The sequence below is a fragment of the Carcharodon carcharias genome, chromosome 13 (assembly GCF_017639515.1).
Source record: "Carcharodon carcharias isolate sCarCar2 chromosome 13, sCarCar2.pri, whole genome shotgun sequence".
Lineage (NCBI taxonomy): Eukaryota > Metazoa > Chordata > Chondrichthyes > Lamniformes > Lamnidae > Carcharodon > Carcharodon carcharias.
Window position 1 is genome coordinate 23,346,786 of NC_054479.1, and position 22,343 is coordinate 23,369,128.

The window sequence follows — 22,343 nt, forward strand, 5'->3', positions numbered from 1 at the left end:
TGTGATGGACAGAATGGATTGAAATCCTTACAGGGTGTAGGGTGTGAGAAAGTGTAGTCCGGGTAGCTTTGGGAGTCGGCGGGCTTATAATGAATATTAATTATTAGGCTATCACCAAAAATGGAGACAGAGAAGTCGAGGAAGAGAAGGGAAGCGCTGGAGATGGACCGTGTGAAATTGAGAGATGGGGTAAAAATTGGATTGCTTGGTGCCAGGGTTAAACTTGGTATCTTATTGCTCAGTGCCAAGGCTAATCATAAACTGTTGCTCAGTAGTAAGACTATTAATGATATCTTGTTGTTTGGTGACAGGTTTATGGATGATATCTTTTTATTCATTGTCATAGCTAATGATGAAACTTTCTTGTTCAATGTCAGGGTTACTGTTATTATCTTGTTGCTGAGTGCTAGGTGAAATTACAATATCACCTTGGAGCATAGTATCTTTGCCACTAATAACACGTTATTAGTCAGTACCTGTGTTAATGATGATAGTTCATTGCCCACTTACAGGGCTAGTGATACCTTGGTTCTCAGTGCCATATTGTTGATGATATTTTGTTGCTCAATATCAGGTTTAGTGATTATTAATTGTTCACTACCAGGATTATTGATATCTTATTGCTCACTGACAGGGTTACTGACAATTCCATATTGCTCAGTTCAAGATGATACCTTCTTGTTCAGTGCCAGATTTACTGATAACTTATTGCTGCATGCCAGGTTTATTAATACCATATTGCTCAGTGCCAGTGTTAGTGATGATATCTTTTTGCTCAGTGTCAGGTTTATTAATACCTTATTGCTCAGTGCCAGTGTTAGTGATAATATCTTATTGCTCAATGCTAGGTTTACTAATGTATTGCTCAGTGCCAGTGTTGGTAATGATATCTTATTGCTCAGTGCCAGTGTTGGTAATGATATCTTGTTGCTCAGTGCTAGTGTTAGTGATAATATCTTGTTGTTCAGTGCCAGTGTTGGTGATGATATCTAGTTGCACAGTGTCAGGTTTATTAATATCTTATTGCTCAGTGCCAGTGTTAGTGATAATATCTTATTGCTCAATGCCAGGGTGAGTGATGATTTCTTGTTGCTTACACACAGGGTTACTGGTTGTTTCTTGCTGCTAAGTGCCAGGATAATAATTATGTTTTGTTGCTTAGTGCCAGTGTTAATGATTATTCATCCCAGGATTAATAATATCTTGTTGCTCACTGCCAGCTTTACTGATGATTTATTGTTGCTCGCTGTCAGGGTTGCTGATGATATCAGGCCACGTTGAGAAGGCAAGGTTATGCTAAACTTTTATAAATCACTTGTTAAGCTTCGGCTGGTTTATTGTGTTCAATTCTGAGCATCACACTTTCGGAAGGTTGTCAAGGCCTTGGAGAGAATCCAGAGGAGATTTATTAGAATTGTACCAGGGATGAGGGATTTCAGCTATGTAGAGAGATTAGAAAATAATTTCTTGTTACTCAGTGTCAGTGTCATTAATGATATCCTGTTTCTTGGCGTTGTTCAATGTCAGGGTTGCAAATCATTTATTTTGTCTCTGCAGAGCTGTAGAAGTGAAAGAACATCCTTTTTTTAAAGGCATTGACTGGCAACAAGTCTACTTACAGAAGGTAAGACATGCCTCATTTTGTGTTTTTCTTAAGTAACAAGTGAAGTTAGAACGGTGAAGTATTGCTGCATGTTGAAATGTCATGCACGGTGACATCGCGTGGTGAGGTTTACACCAGCATGCATAGGGAAATTTAGACTTCAGTATTTTGCTCCATTTCTTTAATTGTGTCTTTTGCTTTGCAAGTCATTTCACCTGCTCTTTAGTTCCTGGCCGTAACTTAAGGCAAACAGACAACTGCTCCTCAGCCACTATCTTGCATCTTTCTTTGCCAAAAATGTACTTTATTCATAAAATGTGTAAAAGTACATTACAAAACATTGCAATTTCAAAATTACAGAAAATGCAGTAAAATTCAACCTGTCTCCACACAGCATGTTCCACTCTTAGGTGCTTCAAAACAACTGTAATTCTCTTGATATTTACAATGTACATTACATGTCAGGCATACAGGGCAAAAAAATTCAAATGAAGATTACAGAAAGTGCAATATGATTCAGCTTTTCTCGATACAGCATGTTCCACTCTGAGGCACTTCAATACAATTTCAGTACTCTTTATTTACAATGTAATGTATATTCCTTGTCAGGCATACAGTCTGAGTGTTTCTACACAGTTTCTGCCCTAAGGGCTGAAAGCCCTTAGACAGTAGCCTTCTCGCGTTGCATCTCTGGAGTGGCTGCCCTCAGCTTTAGTTTGTCCCTCAGCACATTTTCCTGGACCTTGGAATATGCCAGTCTGCAACATTTGATCAAAAACAACTCTTGCACTGTAAGACCAGCAAGTTTCAGGCAGACCAAAGAGCATCTTTCACCTATTTCATGGTCTTCCAGCCGCAGTTGTGTTTATCTCAGTGTGCATCCCTGGGAACAGCCCATAGCGCACAGAGTCCTATGTCACAGAGCTGCTCGGGATAAACTGCGACACAACCACTGCTCCATAAATATCCCCATTTTCAATGATGGGAGAGCCCAGCACATCAGTGCAAAAGACTTGGGTATTTGCAGCCATTTTCAGTCAGATGTGCTGGGTGGATGATCCATCTTGGCCTCCTCCAGAGATTCCCAGCATCACAAATTCTAGTCTTCAGCCAATTCGATTCGCTCCGCATGATATCAAGAAACAGCTGAAGGCACTTGATACCACAACGACTATGGGCCCTGACAACACTCTGGCAGTAGTACTGAAGACTTGTGCTCCAGAACTAGCTGCACCCCTAGCCAATCTATTCCAGTACAGTAACAACACTGGCATCCATCTGGCAATTTAGAAGACTGCCCATGTATGTCATATACACAATAAGCTGGTTAAATCCTATCCAGCCAATTACCTCCCCATCAGTCTACTCTCGATCATCAGTAAAGTAATGGAAGGGGTTGTCAACGGGGCTATCAAGCGACACTTACTTAGCAATAACCTGCTCACTGATGCTCAGTTTGGATTCTGCCAAGGCCATTTAGCTTCTGACCTAATTACAGCCTTGCTTCAAACATGGACAAAAGAGCTGAAGTCCAGAGGTGAGGTGAGAGTGACTGCACTTTACATAAAGCAGCATTTGACGGAGTGTGGCATCAAGGCATCTTAGAAAAACTGAAGCCAATGGGAATCAGGTGGGAAGCTCCCCACTGGTTGGAGTCATACCTAGCAGAAAGGAAGATGGTTATGGTTATTGGAGGTCAATCTTCTCAGCGCGGGTTATTTCTGCAGGAGTTCCTCAGAGTAGTGTCCTAAGTCCAACCATCTTCAGCTGTTTCCTCAGACCTTCCCTCCATCGTAAGGTCAGAAATGGCAATATTTGCAGATGATTGCACAATGTTCAGCACCATTTGCAACTCCTCAAATACTGATGTAGTCCATGTCCATATGCATCAAAACCTTTGTGTAACATCTGTTCTAAACAAGTGCTAGGCAATAACCATCTCAACAAGAGAGAATCTGACCATCTTCCCTTGACATTCGATGGCATTACCATCACTGAATCCCTCACTATCAACATCCTGGAGGTTACCATTGACCAGAAACTGAAATGGACCAGCCATAAATACTGTGGCTACAAGAGTAGGACAGAGGCTTGGAATTCACGTCCTGACTCCCCAAAGCCTGTCCACCATCTACGAGGCACAAGTTACAAGGATTGTAATGAACACTCTCTATTTGCCTGGAGGAGTGCAACTCCAACAACTTACGAAGCTCAACACCATCCAGGACAAAGCAACCCACTTGGTTGGCACCACATTCACCACGTTCAACGTTCACTCTCTCCACCAGTGGCATTTAGTGGCAGCAGTACATACCATCTGCAAGATGCACTGCAGCAACTCACCAAGGCTCCTTCGACAGCACCTTCCAAACCCATGAGATCTACTGGTTAAAAGGACAAGGGCTGCAAATGCAAGCAAGCACCACCAAGTGCAAGTTCCGCTCCAAGTCACACACCATCCGAACTTGGAACTATATCACCGTTCCTTCATTGTTGCTGGGTCAAAAGCCTGGGACTCCCTTCCTAACAGCACGGCGAGTGTACCTACATCATATGGACTGCAGCAGTTCAAGAAGGTGGCTCACCACTCCCTTCTCAAGGGCAATAAATGCTAGCCTAGCCAGCGACACTTATGTCCTGTGAATTTTTTTTTTTAAAAAGAGTTTGACAGCCTTTACAGGGAAACCATCTGACAGGATTTACCATCTCCTTTTCCTGCAGGGCCTCTAGGACTTTACCTGTAGGCACTGCCTGATGGACTTGTAGTCAAAGGTGTTTTTTGCATAAAATTTTCCATGAGAGGTAGATGGTACAGCATGGTCCAAGTGCTTGGAGCATTCTGTGGCAACGTGGCCAGACTCATCTTTGCAACGCCAGGTCAGGCAGAACTTCCAAGGCTCCATGTCCATGCAGTGACTCTTGGTGTTTGCGCACCAAGGGTCCACGCACAGCTTGATGCAGCTGTAGCTGCATCTGCGTATGCTCAGCAGCTTGGGGAGCTGAGATCAGGAACTGCAGTGGGATCCCACGTGCAGTCGCACAATAGCACAATCACGTTACAGTTAACTTCTGGCATCACATCCATTGTTTGTAACTCAGTTTCCTTGAGCATCAAAGATATGTCCCACAGCTCCTAAACAAGTCACAGAACAGATATAATCAAATTTGATGAATAGGAACAGTGAAACAAGTTATTTTATTTCTCTTCACAAACTCTGGCAAACAGTTGCAGGATGAAACATGAATTCCCATATACAATTGCAGTTCACTCTTTTACAGAAGGAAGTCTACAGCTGCGTGAATTCTGTGGAGTCACAGAGGAGCTCAGTAGACCTTATCAGTTCTAACTCCCAGTCGCAGCTAATTCACCACTTTCACTTTTTGCTGAGTTCCCCTTCTGGTCAGTGAAATGCATCTGTTCAGCTGAAGATTTTTCACTGTGTCCTAAATTATGACTCTCACTGTGGTGATTTTCCACATTTTGAAATAGTTCTTTATTAGCTAATTCATCAGTTCTCCCATATAGGAAGTATGGGAAAACCACCCAAGGTACATCTAATCAAGTGGATTGGCCCACTCTGTGTAGATATTAATTGAGTCAAGAGTCCATTTGTAAAATCAGTTATGAACTGACCCAGTGCCAGTGCTGTGGGAGAACTGGGAGTTCCAAAGAGGCATATAATGCTAACAAATGTCCTAGAAGGGCACTGTGATGAATATTTCAGATTCTCCATCATTGAATGCTCTGAAGGAGAGTCATACAGACTCGAAACATTAACTCTGTTTTTCTCTCCACAGGTGCTGTCAGACCTTCTGAGTTTTTCCAGCATTTTTTGTTTTTCTTTCAGATTTCCAACATCCGCAGTATTTTGCCTTTATCTCCACCATTCAATGTTGTCATCTAGCACCAGGACCTAACAAAGTTAGGTTTGAGGTCTGGGTTGGAGGAGGGAAGGAAGCTCATGGTCAATCTACTTAAATCTTTTACCCATCAGCATTATCTGTGTTAATCTTAGTAGTATGTCAGCTAATATCTTCAACCTGGCATAGGGATCTCTCCATCCAAGAAACTTAAGAATGCCTTTTAAGCCTGGCCTGCTTTTGCCACCTGAAATCCCAACTCCTTTGATAGGAAGTTATCTGATATTGAGTTTTTTCTTTCCCAGAAACACGTTTGTGTCCCCCTAGAAAATGTGTGGAATGCTGATTGTCACCTAAGAAGTTGAAACTTGCCCCAGGCAAGGCTAAGACTGACTTGTAGTGGAAGTGGGTGTGTCCAGCTAACTGTTTGGAAAATGATATTCCACAGGGGTATAAGCCTTGGCTTGCGGGATGTGTATACATGCCTCAAAAGCACTCTAAGCACTGGGTGACATCCCTAGATAATATTGCAGAGCAATTTCTTGATTGTCCATTTGGGGAACTGGTGCTCCCTGCTTCCATTCCAATTTTCACCAATTACATGGCATCATCATAGGGTTCCGAGCAGAACAATTGATTATTCGGTGGTGAATAAAATGGTATGACCTTTGCTTTTTAATTGTATTGTTCAGCATCACTAAAATTTTAAACCATGGCTAGTTACTTTCTTCATCAATAGAGCAACTCTAATCTGTTTTGGACATGATGTTGAACTTGAGGCAGAATAACAATCAAGTCAGAGTGGATGATGGTTTCTGTGCAATGCATGAATTGGCTAAGGAATTCAGCCACAGGAAGGCTGTTCCTACCCATGAAGCCTGGACCTATATTTGTGTGACTATTAAAATAATTAATATAATGGCAGATAATATGACCCAGTAGTGTCCTTCCTGTGGTTGCTGAAATCATGAGTAAACTGAAGCTACAGTCAGCCAGCACTCTTCCACTAAGTAGGTAATTGCAAAGGGAAGGGGAACTGTTAGGCAAAAGCTGGAGGCCTTCATGGTGGGACTTTAAACCTGTTGGAAAATTGAGCTACTATATATGTATCGTTGGAAAAAAAAACGTGTTGAAGCTTTTCATTTTGCACTCATCAGGACACTTCATAAGAATATCAATATAAAGGGAAAACAACAATTTATACTGTATGGGAAGAGAGTGCTGATTGGTTGGCAGGTGGACTCTGATTGGTAGTGGCGTTGCAATGGAGAATGCATCAATTAATGGTGACTGACAGTTAACTACCATTGTTTGAAATTTAAACCAGACAGCTTGACCATGATTCGTCAAGGCATTGTCTTGAGGAATGAGTCAGTGAACGACTGTCAATTATTTTGTTTAGCTGAAACAGGTGGAATGTGTGTACATGTTCTTTCTGTCTGCAAAGAACAGGTAGATTATGCTGCATTATCTCATGAGACAGAAAGATCATTAGAGAGCTAAATTGGAATCAGTGGATTTCCTTCATCCACAAGAATGAGCAATTACACAGAATGATTGTAAGTGGTTTTTACATTGGCAAAAAGCTGCCATCAGTCGTGATCAAAATTATCCATCTGGATTGACAAGTCAAATGCTCCAATAAAGCCATGAGGGAATGCTTTGTGTTTGGAATTTAGTATGCTGTATTGACTATTTTGAACAATGGGCTAACAAGTAAGATGAGATGGTAGGTACTCCCAGGTACAGCTCCGCATGGTCCAAGTGGAATCAGTACTTTTGGGTTCTGGTAGATGCTACGTTCAGCCTGGACGGTCTTCTGCAGTGAAGAGGGAAGAAATGTATCTCAGTCTTGTCTATTTAGCAAAATTCAAAAAAGATTAAGTTTATGGCAGACGAATGGTGTCCAAATGGTTCTCTGTCATAATTCACAACTCCTAGACTGGCAGTGGAAGAGCTACTTCCAAGCCATGTGAGAAACCCAGGACCAAGCTACATAGTGGATTTGTCACAGATGAGATTGCTGCTTTAAGGGGAAGATTTTCTGTATGTGCATTTATGACTTTGCTGTACCTAGCCAATTTGTGCTGTGGTCTTCTGCCAAGTGAAAATTGATGAGACTATCTCAAACTCATTTCATTAAGAACTCCACAACCAATAGAAAAAAGAGTTTTAACCCACCAGTTGGATTCAACCAGGTGGTAGATATGAAAGGACTATATTCTAGCTGGCTATCACATTGAATCCAATTCTGAGCTGTGATCTTTATTTTGTATAAGTTTCTCACCATCAAGAATAATTTTCTTGAATGGTTACTGGCAAAAAATCTGATAGCGCCAGGTGTCATGGTACCACATCTGTGGCTCTGATTGTACTCCAGTGCCATGCTAAAATTATTCTCATCTTATTTCTTTGTTTCAAGTATCCACCTCCACTCATTCCTCCTCGGGGAGAGGTGAATGCAGCTGACGCATTTGACATAGGATCATTTGATGAAGAAGACACAAAAGGCATCAAGGTACTATCCTCATATTCTTGTGTTGTTTTCTTCTGTGGAAATGGTGCTGATAACCAATGAATACCAGTAAAGTAGGAAGTACTTTAGTAACAAGTAACAAGTGGCACTCATATAATGAAAAAGTGCTGGTGGCATAAAAACTGAAAATACTTAACAGGTCAGGCTGTATCTGTGGAGCGAGAAACAGCATTACCATGTCAGGTCGATTGCCTTTCATTAAGACTGTATTCCAGTGCTAATACCTTGTACATTGGTTCGAGTGTTTGTTGCACCTGCAAAATAAGCAATACCAGTGGCATTCCTGTAACCAGTAGGTGTGAGTAGCATCCATGTAATCAGTGGGTGCTAATTGGACCTAGGCAACTACCCAATTCTGGTGACATCTATGTAACCAATATCTGCTAGTCCATCTATGCAATCTCCTATATAATCAGACTGTGTCACCAGTGCACACTGGTAACCCCTGTTTAACTAAGGCAGTGTCTGTGGAAGACATATAACCAGTGGATTCTATACACTCATGTAATGAGTGGATGCTGGTGACAGCTGTGGAGCCATATATGTATAACTGAGAGAATGGGCAGGTTACTCTTGATTGATGATTGCCCTTTGTGTGACTGTCATGGCCTGTGTGTGATGTTTTTGTCCCATTTGTGATAGTGTCCTTCCTCTATCTCAATTCTTGTTTGATATTGGACATTTCCTATACCTGACACAAAATCTCAAGTTTTGAGCACCTCAGGGCTGGAAGAATGTCTAAAGTTGTGAAATGCCCATTAGTCTGGAGTTTTAGTGTGTATATATATATATATATATATATATATACACGCAAAGGTTATGACAAAACATTCTAAGAAGCTTGATTTTAATAGAACATACTTTAGATGGTAAATGTCTAATGTTAACAAAGAAATTAAATACAGTACACTGAACAAATTACGGTACTGTATACCACAACATAAGTTTCAAAGGAGTTGAAAACATGGTTCTCACAACACAAAATGGCCAAATTGAAACCCCACCAAATATTGGTGAAAAGAAAGTGAGACTTCATTAAACTTGTAATCACTTTCAGAAAATTACATTAATAATTTATTTTCTACTATTGTTTATCTCTTCTTTTATACTCCTTCTGGAACTCTTTTTCTCCCTTTCCCTCTTCCTTTCCCCCCTCTCTTTCTCCTAATTTTCTAATGCCATCACCCTCCATTCTCCTTGTCCTTCCTTCTTTTTTGCCCTCACCAATACTTTCTCTTTTGCTTTCTCTCCTCTGTCACCTGTTATTAAATTCTTGCTTTCTACCTCCATTCTCCATCTCTCTCTCTCTCTCTCTCTCCTTGTCTCTTTGATTTCTCCCCATAGCTGTTGGATAGCGACCAGGAACTGTATAAGAATTTCCCTCTGGTGATATCAGAACGTTGGCAACAGGAGGTGGCAGAAACTGTGTACGATGCAGTCAATGCTGACACTGATAAAAACGAGGTCAGGAAGAGAGCGAAGAATAAGATGCTTGGTCATGAGGAAGGTAGGACAGTTCATTTATGAGATACACCATAGATCATTCTCTATAGGTCTGAAATAAAAATTGAAAATGCTTTGAAATACCCAGCAAGACAGTAAATGCCTATAAAGCAACAAGACAAGTTGACATTTTTGGTGAATAACATTCATACACAATATGTTGACTTATCTATTCTTTCTACAAATGCTGGCTGACCTGTGCATTTCCAGTATTTTCACTTTTTATTCAGTCATAGTTTTTCTCTTGTCTTTTATTTCTCTTGTGTGCTACTAGTCTCCTGACAAAGGTTGAAATTGCGTGTCAATGGATGCTTTAAAATGACATTCTTCTGTCCAATATTTTAACCTTAGAACATCGGTTTGCCATTCAGCCTCTCAAGCCTGTTTTGCCATTCAGTTAGATTGTGGGTGATCTGAATCTCAACTCCATCAATCTATTGTGATTCCATAACCCTTAAAGCCATTGTCCAACAAAAACCTGTCAATTTTGATTTTGAAATTTTAAATTGACCTTGCCTAAACTTTATTGGGCAGAGAATTTCAGATTCCCACCACTCTGGCATGAAGAAGTACTTTCTGACATCATCCTTGAATGACCTAGCCTTAATTTTAAGGTTATAAATCCCTGTCCTGAACTCGTACACTAGAAATAGTTTGTCCCTATTTACCCAATCCAATCCCTTAATCACTTTACGTGCCTCAATTAGATTACATCTTAATCTTCCAGACTCAAAAGAAAGCAAGCCAAGCCTATGAAACCTGTCCTCATAATTTAACCTTTCTGATGAAGCTGTGCTCCAAGGCCACTATATACTTCCTGAAGTTCATTATCCAGAACTGAATGTTGTATTTAAGATGGAGTTTAACCAGACTATTATATAACAGTAACATAGCTTCCACCCCTTTGTCTTCCATTGAAATCCTAATGTTCAGTGCCATGGACTTGGATGCTGCGTGCACAATCCAGCACTCTGCCCCAGTCTGCATCAGGCAGGGGCAGTGGAATGCCTTGCATGCACAAAGGAAGAATGGGAAGGGGCCCTGCCTGAATGGTGTCTTCCAACTGATCTTTATGTGCTAAAGGTGACTTTAACAGAGCACATAGCCTGCCTGCCCAGAGAGGTACAAGCATGCTTACAAGCAAGATGAAAAAACTAGGGATAAATTACATTGAGGAATTTAAAATCAATTTCTTTGTTCCCACTCCGAGGAGAACCTGGACTAACATTGCTTTTTATATTATATACAGATTATGCCCTAGGGAAAGACTGCATTATGCATGGTTATATGCTGAAACTAGGAAACCCTTTCCTGACCCAGTGGCAACGTCGTTATTTCTACCTCTTTCCAAATCGGCTGGAATGGAGAGGAGAGGGCGAGTCACGGGTAAGCAGTGTTAGACTCACAGAAGTGAAGAGACTATTCTGTGAGTAGGTGTATCACTGTCGGAATAGCATCAGGAAAGTGAAAGTCATACCAAGGTTAATGTCTCACTCAGCATCTTTGAATGTTGAGTATATAGGGCACGAAAGATAAAACGCATTAGAGTGGAATTAATTGGGGTGCATTTCAGCTTATCCATCCCATGAATTTTTATTAAAAATAATATACCAGGAGCACACAAGTAAGAAATCTACCATACTATCCCATAAATGGACTCATTTAAAAACACGAGTAATAAAGCCCCAAGTGAATTGTAGTCAATGCCATGCATGGGGTATCAATCACATCCTGCAGCTCCTCATCATCTATTCTGTCGTATGATATTATTAGGAACTTAAAATGCTAAAGGCATGATGTAAAGCTAAACTTTAAATGGGAGCTATATCAGAAATTTTCCACTTCAATACAGCCTGGGCATTCAGAGAGCGTAAATAAAAATGTTCAAAACACAGCCCTTGATTTAATCTATGCATGTTTGAGGATGTGCTGTTTTCTGATCATATGTACATGAATGCCAAAACAGAAAACTGCTTCTTAAATTACTACAATGTTACTTTAGTGGTTCCAGTAACTTTTTCATGAAGCATTTTTTTTCTGATAGTGTAGCCTGTTCTTGACTGTGACCCCTCTGGATAAATTATGAAAATTAATTCATAGAGGTGACACCATCATGTCATACAATCACAGAAGTCACTTCTTCAGTCTGATGTCTCATTTTGAGTTCCTTGCCCACCACACACGTTTCAAATTTGTTCAAGTAATGGCTTAAATAGATCCTAATTTAAAAAACAAGTTATGAAATGATGAAATTGACATGGTTCCCCAAAAATTCCCCAAATATTTAAAAAATAAGAAAATCTAGATCAGCCCCTTTTCACACGGGATGATGAAGACTGTATAAAATCTTATAGAGGTGTGGGGTTAAGGGAACTTGGGTAATCCATACCGCCATCCCCAAAAACTGCTCCCTTTGGTCTTTCAAAGATTGTAATACACTGTCAGTCACTCTGAAGCCTCTTGAGGCAGTATTTCATCACCAAAATCAGTCAGTACAGTATGTGATGCATTCTTGAAACTTTGTACTTCACAAGATTTCAAGATAATTGTGGTTAAGGAATGCTGTTCCACCTTTCTTCTTGATTCCTAAACAATTCAAAGATATTCGTTCTATTATACTATTCAGAAGTCAATTCCATGTACTGATCACTCTTGTGTGAAAAAAACTTCTAATAAAACTCCTAAAATTGCCTTTTACTAGTTTGAACTTCTGCCCCTTTGTCCCATTCTTGCAATTTAATTTTCCAGATTGACGTTTTTCATTCTATTTATGATCCCTATAAAATCATTTCCCAGGTACTTTCAAGGCTGATACCTAATGTGTCTCCAGTCTTTCCTAATAACTCAGACCTCTAAGATTGGGGATCATCCTTGTCATTCTTTGCACTGCCCTGAACTCGCTAACACTCCTGTGTCTCAGTGCTTAGAATTGGGCACAGTACTCAAGCTGTACTCTTACCATGACTTTGTTACTTATATTTGACAGTTTTAGATATATAAAGGAAGAAAGGACTTACATTTATATAGAACCTTTTGCACCCCCAAGATGTCTCAAAGCACTTAACAACTAACAAATTTCTTTTCAAGTTTAGTGACTGTTTTTGAGACAAGCATGACAGCCAACTCACACACAGCAAGGCCCCACAAACAAAGGTTAATTTAATTTATTGTGGTTGAGGGATGCATATTGGACAGAAGACAACTCCAAGACAATTCCATTATTGTTTTTCAGACAGTGTTGTGATGTCTTTTATGTTCACTTGAACTGGCTTATGGTTTATTATCTAAGAAAAGCACCAGCACCAACAATGAACTGTTCTGTCAGTACTTCACTGAAGTGACATCCTAAGTTATGTACTCAAATCCATAACTTGAATGGGATTTTAGCTCATAACCTTCTGATTCAAATGCAAGTGCTATCACTAAGCAAAGTTGACAATATAGTTCATCGTTCTGTTGTTAATTACTGCTCTGCATTGGTTGGGTACGTTGAACATCGGGTCCTCTAAGACTCCTAAGTCTTTTTCAACCTCACCTTTAGCTATTTCAACATCATTCACGCAGTACATGTTATGCCCTTTTTCCCGTCTGACATGCAGTGTCTTATATTTGTTTGTATTGAATTGGTAGGGTTTACCACTGGCCAGTTTTCAAAGAGTTTGAGGCGCTTAGTCAGCAGGAATCATTCTGAATCCATGTTAACTGTTGTTGATTATTATTTTTATACATATAGTCTTTAAGCTTCCCCCTGGTAATTGATTCTACACAGGATTCAAGTAAGATTATATGTTTATAGTTGACTATGTCTGATTTGATGCCATTTTGAATTTGCATCATCATGCTGCCCTGCTTACAATATACTGGTCCCTTCTCATTACCCAATCACAGAGAGTCCACAAGGATAACTGGATAGTAATGAAAATGTCACACTAATGCAGCAAGGGCAGTCTTCTGACATTGGGACAGCAGGAAAGGAACTTTGCTTTATCTCTGGTTCTGTACCTCTCTGGGGATTGCTCAATCAGACTCTGTGGAGGGAGCTTAAATATATAGCTAACCTATTCTGTGCTTGACTCAGACTTGCCAGATAGGACAGTGTAGACTGTAGAAAGATCTTCACTCTGCATCTACTCTGACATACCTGACGTGCAGTGCTTAACAACATAGCCAAGGTAAAAATTCTGTCTTACAGATATAATATCCCTCTCCATGATGGATACAAAACATTCCCTGGAAAAATCCAAAAAAGAAACCTAAAATAAATGATTAACTGCAACAGGCAAACTGCATGGTATTTGTGCAGCATGATCTTTAACCCAGTCACGACCAGCATGCAGGTGGAATAAATGGCACTTTTGCAAGATTATTGTACTCTTTCTCAAATCCAAGGATTGATGTGGAAGATAAAAGCGAGATAGGTGCTGGACATATGTTGAAAATAAACCACTGATTTAAGGTACATTGCAAGTATGCATCAGCCTTGCCTGCGTTGAAAGATCATGCCACACCAACACCCACTATAGTTTGTCCATGACAGTTAATAATTTATTTTAGGTGTCTGTTTTAGTATTTTTCTAGGAAATGTTTTGTGCTCTTAATGATGAGGAATGTTATTTCTGGTAAGCTGACTTTTTATCATTGCTGTGTTGTCAAACATATAGGCCAGGACCAGCACAAGTTAGATGTAGAGTGGTGATCTATACATTGTCTGATTTTGCACTCCCAAGTGAAATCCAACGGAGAACTCCATTTGAATGTACCAATCTACACACATATATGTGTTTTTGTTATCGTACATCTTTTTTGCCTAAATAAATGTTTAAAGTAATGGTTTTCTTTTTGTGATGGAAAACACATTTTCTCTAAGGTAACACAACTTGGGTAATCTTTTTGATATTCCAAATTTCAATGCCAGATCACACATGTTTGATCATGCATATATACACAGTGGTATTTTGTTGCCATGCAATAAGCCACTATTGGAAGTTTCAGTCTATGAGGTGCAATCTCAGGCCCATGTGACTGCATTTGAAAGTTTAAACATCTGAATTTTAGCAGGGTTTCATTGCCAGGAGTAAATCAGTGGATCAATGCTCAATAAAGTGAGATCTAATCAAACAAAGGATTTGTCATGTTATTTTCCATCTAGGATGCCTGGATTATTTATAAAAGACGTAGGCTGGTAAGAACAATGCTGTCAAACTATAGCATCTACCCTGCTCTCCCATGCTATAGTTGAAGTTTTATGAGTGTATTGTGGGGATGTCACGATGAGCTTTATTAGCATGTAGCTAGTCTTTTTCATCCTACATTGTCTCTCTGTCTCTCATTCTTCCCCTCTCCTTTAGTCAGCACCTTAGCAATTGCAAACTTGGTTGCACAACTTGAGGAATGCCTTGAATCGTTACGTTTTGTTTTTAGTTTCTTCAAAATCACCTGAGCCATCCTTCATTGGGAAGGGAGAGCATCTTGGGCTGATATTTCCTTTTCTTCTGCAGCAGGAAACCAAATTTACCACATGGCAGTCTTTCTGGAAGATTAGCTGAAAACTGGCAAAATTCAAAGGCAATTAAATGACTTGATATAAAGCATACAGGTAGTCAGTTTATACAGCACACAGATCAATACTTATTACCACCTTTCCTGTGTGAATCTCCCCTGGTGGCCTGCCCTCTGTACGTAAAGCCCTCTCTTCAGATCCAGTGCCCCTATTACTGATATATTTGAGACATTCCTGCTGTAGTGGTTGTTTTTGTGAAGTATTTTTTTCCAAATTTCCCTACCCTTTGTAAACCACTGTTGCATAAGAATGCAAATTTGAAATACCTGCAGTTATTAATGCACAATGGGTACCAAAATGACACCATGTTCACATGATTAGTGGGCCCTACCAAGTATTCTATGAGCAATAATTGGGAACATGACATGACCACAAGTAAAAACATACTACGCTATCCATGTGTTTTTTAAGTCATTTATTTAACCATCCTTCTCCTGTCCTAACGATCTTGACTGCTCGCTGGGATCGCCAGGATAATGAGTATTCAACTGGCACATAAAGCCCCTTTTATTGTGACTAATTTACTTATCAGTCAACCTTATCTGATTCCTTCAGGTAGCCAGTCTCCTGTCTTTCATTTTGAAACATTGCAAAGAAAAATCCACTTCCATTTTGACCATTACAATTTAAAAATAAACATAAAATACCCTGTAAATATTCATGTTTTAAAATTTTTAGGCAAAAAGTAGAAGGTCGATTATACACGAGTAATATTTTCGAAGGGTTGAAGTTGTTTTGTGTCAAGGTCGATGGAGAGTGCGTGACCTGATTGGCACCATTTTGGACCGGCCTCTCCCGCTCCCCACTGACTGCTTCCCTGCCTGACTCTCCTGTTCTCAGCTCCTTTTGCTTGCTTCCTCCCTCCTGCTGCCTCTCTCCTGAGCCCTTGCTCACAACAAGGGTTTGGGAGAGAAAGCACTGAGCAGGAGAGTCAGGCAGGGAAGCCACACATAGGGCAGTCAGGCAGGGAAAAGGTGAGCAAGAGAGTCTGGCAGGGAAGTAGAGAACAGGGAGAAAGTTGGTGAGAGAGAGAGTGAGTCAGCCTGCAGGAGAGGTGGCGGGTGGATGGTTAGAAAGAGTTAGGATTTTTTTGCCAAAAGTGGGAGGTCAACTTTTACACAAGGTGGACTATTACAGAAGTATATACGGCACACAAATCCTCATATCAATCTGTATTCTTCCAGCAGAGATCATGAAACAGCAATCAGGAGCAGAAAGTTTGGTTAATTATCCCCTCCCTAACCCAGGAATGCTGAGCACTGGAGCTAATTGTAGTACACTTAATGAGCCCAAGCAGAGATCAGTGATCTAAGTGCAGACCAGGGTAGCTGCCTCTTTTAAAGCCAGCTCACATGTATCCACCAGTCTGCAGTATTGCAATCAGAATCCTACACTACCAAATACTGCAGGAATTCAAGTGTATTGTGGAATGAGATATTGTTGGATTGTAAAGATAAAAACAAAAAAACTGCGGATGCTGGAAATCCAAAACAAAAACAGAATTACCTGGAAAAAATCAGCAGGTCTGGCAGCATCGGCGGAGAAGAAAAGAGTTGACGTTTCGAGTCCTCATGACCCTTCGACAGAACTTGAGTTCGAGTCCAGGAAAGAGCTGAAATATAAGCTGGTTTAAGGTGTGTGTGTGGGGGGCGGAGAGATAGAGAGACAGAGAGGTGGAGGGGTGGGGTGTGGTTGTAGGGACAAACAAGCAGTGATAGAAGCAGATCATCAAAAGATGTCAACGACAATAGTACAATAGAACACATAGGTGTTAAAGTTAAAGTTGGTGATATTATCTAAACGAATGTGCTAATTAAGAATGGATGGTAGGGCACTCAAGGTATAGCTCTAGTGGGGTTTTTTTTATAATGGAAATAGGTGGGAAAAGGAAAATCTTTATAATTTATTGGGGAAAAAAAAGGAAGGGGGAAACAGAAAGGGGGTGGGGATGGGGGAGGGAGCTCACGACCTAAAGTTGTTGAATTCAATATTCAGTCCGGAAGGCTGTAAAGTCCCTAGTCGGAAGATGAGGTGTTGTTCCTCCAGTTTGCGTTGGGCTTCACTGGAACAATGCAGCAAGCCAAGGACAGACATGTGGGCAAGAGAGCAGGGTGGAGTGTTAAAATGGCAAGCGACAGGGAGGTTTGGGTCATTCTTGCGGACAGACCGCAGGTGTTCTGCAAAGCGGTCGCCCAGTTTACGTTTGGTCTCTCCAATGTAGAGGAGACCACATTGGGAGCAACGAATGCAGTAGACTAAGTTGGGGGAAATGCAAGTGAAATGCTGCTTCACTTGAAAGGAGTGTTTGGGTCCTTGGACGGTGAGGAGAGAGGAAGTGAAGGGGCAGGTGTTGCATCTTTTGCGTGGGCATGGGGTTGTGCCATAGGAGGGGGTTGAGGAGTAGGGGGTGATGGAGGAGTGGACCAGGGTGTCCCGGAGGGAACGATCCCTACGGAATGCCGATAAGGGGGGTGAAGGGAAGATGTGTTTGGTGGTGGCATCATGCTGGAGTTGGCGGAAATGGCGGAGGATGATCCTTTGAATGCGGAGGCTGGTGGGGTGATAAGTGAGGACAAGGGGGACCCTATCATGTTTCTGGGAGGGAGGAGAAGGCGTGAGGGCGGATGCGCGGGAGATGGGCCGGACACGGTTGAGGGCCCTGTCAACGACCGCGGGTGGAAAACCTCGGTTAAGGAAGAAGGAGGACATGTCAGAGGAACTGTTTTTGAATGTAGCATCATCGGAACAGATGCGACGGAGGCGAAGGAACTGAGAGAATGGGATGGAGTCCTTACAGGAAGCGGGGTGTGAGGAGCTGTAGTCGATATAGCTGTGGGAGTCGGTGGGTTTGTAATGGATATTGGTGGCAGTCTATCACCAGAGATTGAGACAGAGAGGTCAAGGAAGGGAAGGGAAGTGTCAGAGATGGACCACGTGAAAATGATGGAGGGGTGGAGATTGGAAGCAAAATTAATAAATTTTTCCAAGTCCTGACGAGAGCATGAAGCGGCACCGAAGTAATCATCGATGTACTGGAGAAAGAGTTGTGGAAGGAGGCCGGAGTAGGATTGCAACAAGGAATGTTCCACATACCCCATAAAGAGACAGGCATAGCTGGGGCCCATGTGGGTACCCATAGCCACACCTTTTATTTGGAGGAAGTGAGAGGAGTTGAAGGAGAAATTGTTCAGCGTGAGAACAAGTTCAGCCAGACGAAGGAGAGTAGTGGTGGATGGGGATTGTTCGGGCCTCTGTTCGAGGAAGAAGCTAAGGGCCCTCAGACCATCCTGGTGGGGGATGGAGGTGTAGAGGGATTGGACGTCCATGGTGAAGAGGAAGCGGTAGGGGCCAGGGAACTGGAAATTGTTGATGTGACGTAAGGTGTCAGAGGAATCACGGATGTAGGTGGGAAGGGACTGGACAAGGGGAGAGAGAAGGGAGTCAAGATAACGAGAAATGAGTTCTGCGGGGCAGGAGCAAGCTGAGACGATCGGTCTACCGGGGCAGTTCTGTTTGTGGATTTTGGGTAGGAGATAGAAGCGGGCCGTCCGAGGTTGGGCGACTATCAGGTTGGAAGCTGTGGGAGGGAGATCCCCAGAGGAGATGAGGTCAGTGACAGTCCTGGAAACAGTGGCTTGATGTTCAGTGGTGGGGTCATGGTCCAGGGAGAGGTAGGAGGAAGTGTCTGCGAGTTGATGCTCAGCCTCCGCGAGGTAGAGGTCAGTGCGCCAGACAACAACAGCACCACCCTTGTCAGCGGGTTTGATGACAATGTCAGGGTTGGACCTGAGAGAATGGAGTGCAGTAAGTTCAGAGAGAGACAGGTTAGAATGGGTGAGATTGTGCCTCCCACAATGGTAAGCTTTTTGGGGATTGAAAACTTTTCTGAAGACATTTCCTCAAGGTCAAAATGATGGGGTGGAATCCATGATACATGATATTGTACATGATCGGTGGCAAAATTGATGGACTTATTTTTAAACTAGCTATATCACTAAGAATGTGCTGAATGGAGGTCACTTGCTACCTGTGGCCACTATACAGGCAAGCATTTAATAAATAAGCATTGAGAAAGGAGTGGGAACAGATCCCTAGTCCATTTACATAATCATGGAAAGATTGCAGGAGAGTAAGAAATTCATAAAATATATGCACCTCCCCAAACTACACCATATTGTTTCCACACTACTTAGCAGAACTATAACTTATACACATGAACATGCGAATTAGGAACAGGAATAGGCCACTTGGCCCCTCGAGCCTGCTCTGCCATTCAATAAGATCTTGGCTGATCTGATTATAACCCATATTCCTGCCTTCCCCCAATAACTTTTGACCCCCTTGTTATTTATGGAGTAACACCACTCGGTGACAGCCAATCATGATAGATTCTTGTCCATGAGCTAGCCATTTTTACAGCCACATACCTGCTTGGGATTCTGAAAAATGAATCATTCCTTTATGTTTCTTAAAAACAGCTTGACTGAATTGAGACTAGGTTGCTGTTTGCTACCAGGGGCATTCAATTCCAGACCTCATTGCAGCCTTGGTTCAAATAGGGACAAAAGAGCTGAATTCCAAAGATGAAGTGGGAGTGACTGCCCTTGACATTAAAGCAGCATTGGACCAAGTGGCATCAAGGAGCCCTAGCAAAATTGAAGTCATTGGGAGTCACTGGGTACATCCTCCATTGGTTGGAGTCATAGGTAGCACAAAGGAGGATGGTTGTCATTGTTTGAGACCAATCATCTCAGCCCCAGGACATTGCTGCAGGAGTTCCTCAGGTAGTGAGCCAAGCCCAACCATCTCCAGCTGTTTCATCAATGACCGTTGCTCTATCTTAAGGTCAGAAGTGGAAATGTTCGCTGATGATTGCACAATGTTCAGTACCATTCATGATTCCTCAGGTACTGAAGCAGTCCATGCCTCCATGCAGCAAGACCTGGACAACATTCAGGCTTGCGCTGATAAGTGGCAAGTAACATTCGTGCCACACAAGTGCCAGACAGAGACTATCTCCAACAAGAGAGAATCCTACCATCTCCCCTTGGCATTACCATAATTGAATCCCCCACCATCAATATTCATTGGGTTACCATTGACTAGAAACTTAACTGGACCAGCCATATAAATACAGTGGCTACAATTGCAGGTCAAAGCTGGAAATTCTGTGGCAAGTAAATTCTGTGACTCCCCGAAGCCTGTCCACCATCTATGTAGTACAAGTCAGGAGTGCGATGGAATACTCCCCATTGCCTGGATGAGTGCAGCTCCAACAACCAAAAGCTCAACACCATCCAAGACAAAGCAGCCCACTTGCTTGACTCCCCATTTACAACCTTAAACATTCGCTCCCTCTGTCGCCAACACAGAGTGGCAGCGGTGTGTACCATCTACAAGGTGCACTTGCAGCAACATGCCATGCCTTCTTCAACAGCACCTGCAGCCTCTACCACCTAGAAGGACACAGGCACAGACACATGGGAACACCACCAGCTGCAAGTTCCATTCCAAGCCTTACATGATCCTGACTTGGACTTAAACGTCATTCTTTCACTGTCACTGGGTCAAAATCCTGAAACTACCCCTCTAATAGCACTGTGGATATACCAAGACCACATGGATTGCAGTGGTTCGAGAAGGCAGGTCATGTTCTCAAGGGCATCTAGGGGTGGGCAAGAAATGTTGGACTTGCCAGTGATGTTCACGTCCTGTGAATGGATAAAAAAATGTTGGGCCCCAAGGTTTTGCTGTATCAATTATCTTCAGGTATATCTTGATATCACAGAATGTGAATAAAGTTAGCTGAAGACTGGCATTTGTGATGGTGGGAATCTTAGCAGCAGGCACGGGTGGATCATCCTCTCAGCACTTCTGGCTGAAAATGATTGAAAACAATTTGACCTTGTTTTTCCCATTCATAGGCTGTGCTCCACCATCGTTGAGAATGGGGATGTTCATGGATCCTCCTCCTCCTGTTAGTTTGTTATTGTCCACCACCATTCACAACTAGATGTGGCAAGACTACAGAGCTTTGATCTGATCCTTTGGTTATGGGAGCACTTATCTCTGTCTATAGCATGCTGCTTCCTGTTCTTTGATGTTGCTTCACCAGGTTGACACTTCATTATTGGGTGTTCCTGGTGCTGGTGTTCTCCTACATTCCCCATTAAAATAGGATTGGTCATCTGCTTTGCTGGTAATGGTAGAACAGCAGATATGCCAGGGCATGAGGTTGCAGATTGTGGTAGAATACAACTTGGCTGCTGCTGATGACTCAAATGTTCTCATGAATGTCCAGTTTTGAACTGCGACGATCACTCTGAAACTATCCCATTTAGCATGATGGCAGTGCCTCACAACTCACTGGAGGATGGCCACATTTTGAAGATGGTATTCTGTGGTGGTCACTTGTACCAATACTGTCATGGATAGATGCATCTGTAAGAGATAGATTGGTGAGATGAGGTCAAGTAGGTTTTTCCCTTTTGTTGGTTCTCTCACCACCTGCCACAGGCTCAGTCTGGAGGATAAGTTCTTTAGTACTCAGCCACTCGCAGTGGTGCTACTGAACCACTCTTGGTGATGGACATTGTAGTCTCCCATCCAGAGTGTATTCTGTGCCCTATTTACCCTCAGCACTTCTTCCAAGTGGTGTTCAGTGGAGGAGTACAGATTCATCAGTTGATGCAGGCTGGAAGGCAAGAATTGGCAGGAGGTTTCCTTGCCCTTATTTGAACTGAGGCCTTGAGATTTCATGAGTCCCGGAATCAATGTTGAGGATGGGGGCCACTCTCACCTGACTGTATACCCCTATGCTGTCACCTCTACTGGGTCTGTCCTGCTGGTGGTACAGGGCATAATCTGGGATGGTGATGGAGGGGTCTCTGACATTTATTGAAAGGTTTCACTGTGTCAGTCTATTGCTGGACTATGCTACAATTTTGATACAAGTCCCCTGATGTTACTGAGGAGAACATTGTAGGTTCGACTGAACCAGTTGTGCCTTTAAAATGGCCAGTCCCTAGGTGGTTGCAGTTTCTGGTATTGGCCTCGCATGAGGCTGTCTATGTTGCCTTCTCTCTCCCTGTTCCCCTCCTCTTCCTCCTTCGCCTGAAGCTCCTGTTCTTCAGGTTTTCACATTACAGCTGCTGGGAAGGGCTGTGCCTTCGTGATAGAGATGTTGTGCAGCGTACAGCAGTCCACCACAACTATTGACATTTGACCTGTTGAGTACTGCAGGCCTTCTCCAAAGCCATTCAGGCAGCAGAAATGTTGTT

General features: G+C 42.2%; 1 protein-coding gene across 1 annotated transcript in view; it reads left to right on the forward strand.

Moving 5' to 3' along the window:
* grk3 (G protein-coupled receptor kinase 3) overlaps positions 1 to 22,343 on the forward strand; it is a 265,444-nt gene that overhangs the window by 234,247 nt on the left and 8,854 nt on the right. The window contains exons 16-19 of the mRNA XM_041203377.1: positions 1,558 to 1,624; positions 7,887 to 7,982; positions 9,345 to 9,507; positions 10,753 to 10,889. Of these exons, the coding sequence (XP_041059311.1) occupies positions 1,558 to 1,624; positions 7,887 to 7,982; positions 9,345 to 9,507; positions 10,753 to 10,889 (463 nt within the window). The remainder of the gene's footprint in view (positions 1 to 1,557; positions 1,625 to 7,886; positions 7,983 to 9,344; positions 9,508 to 10,752; positions 10,890 to 22,343) is intronic.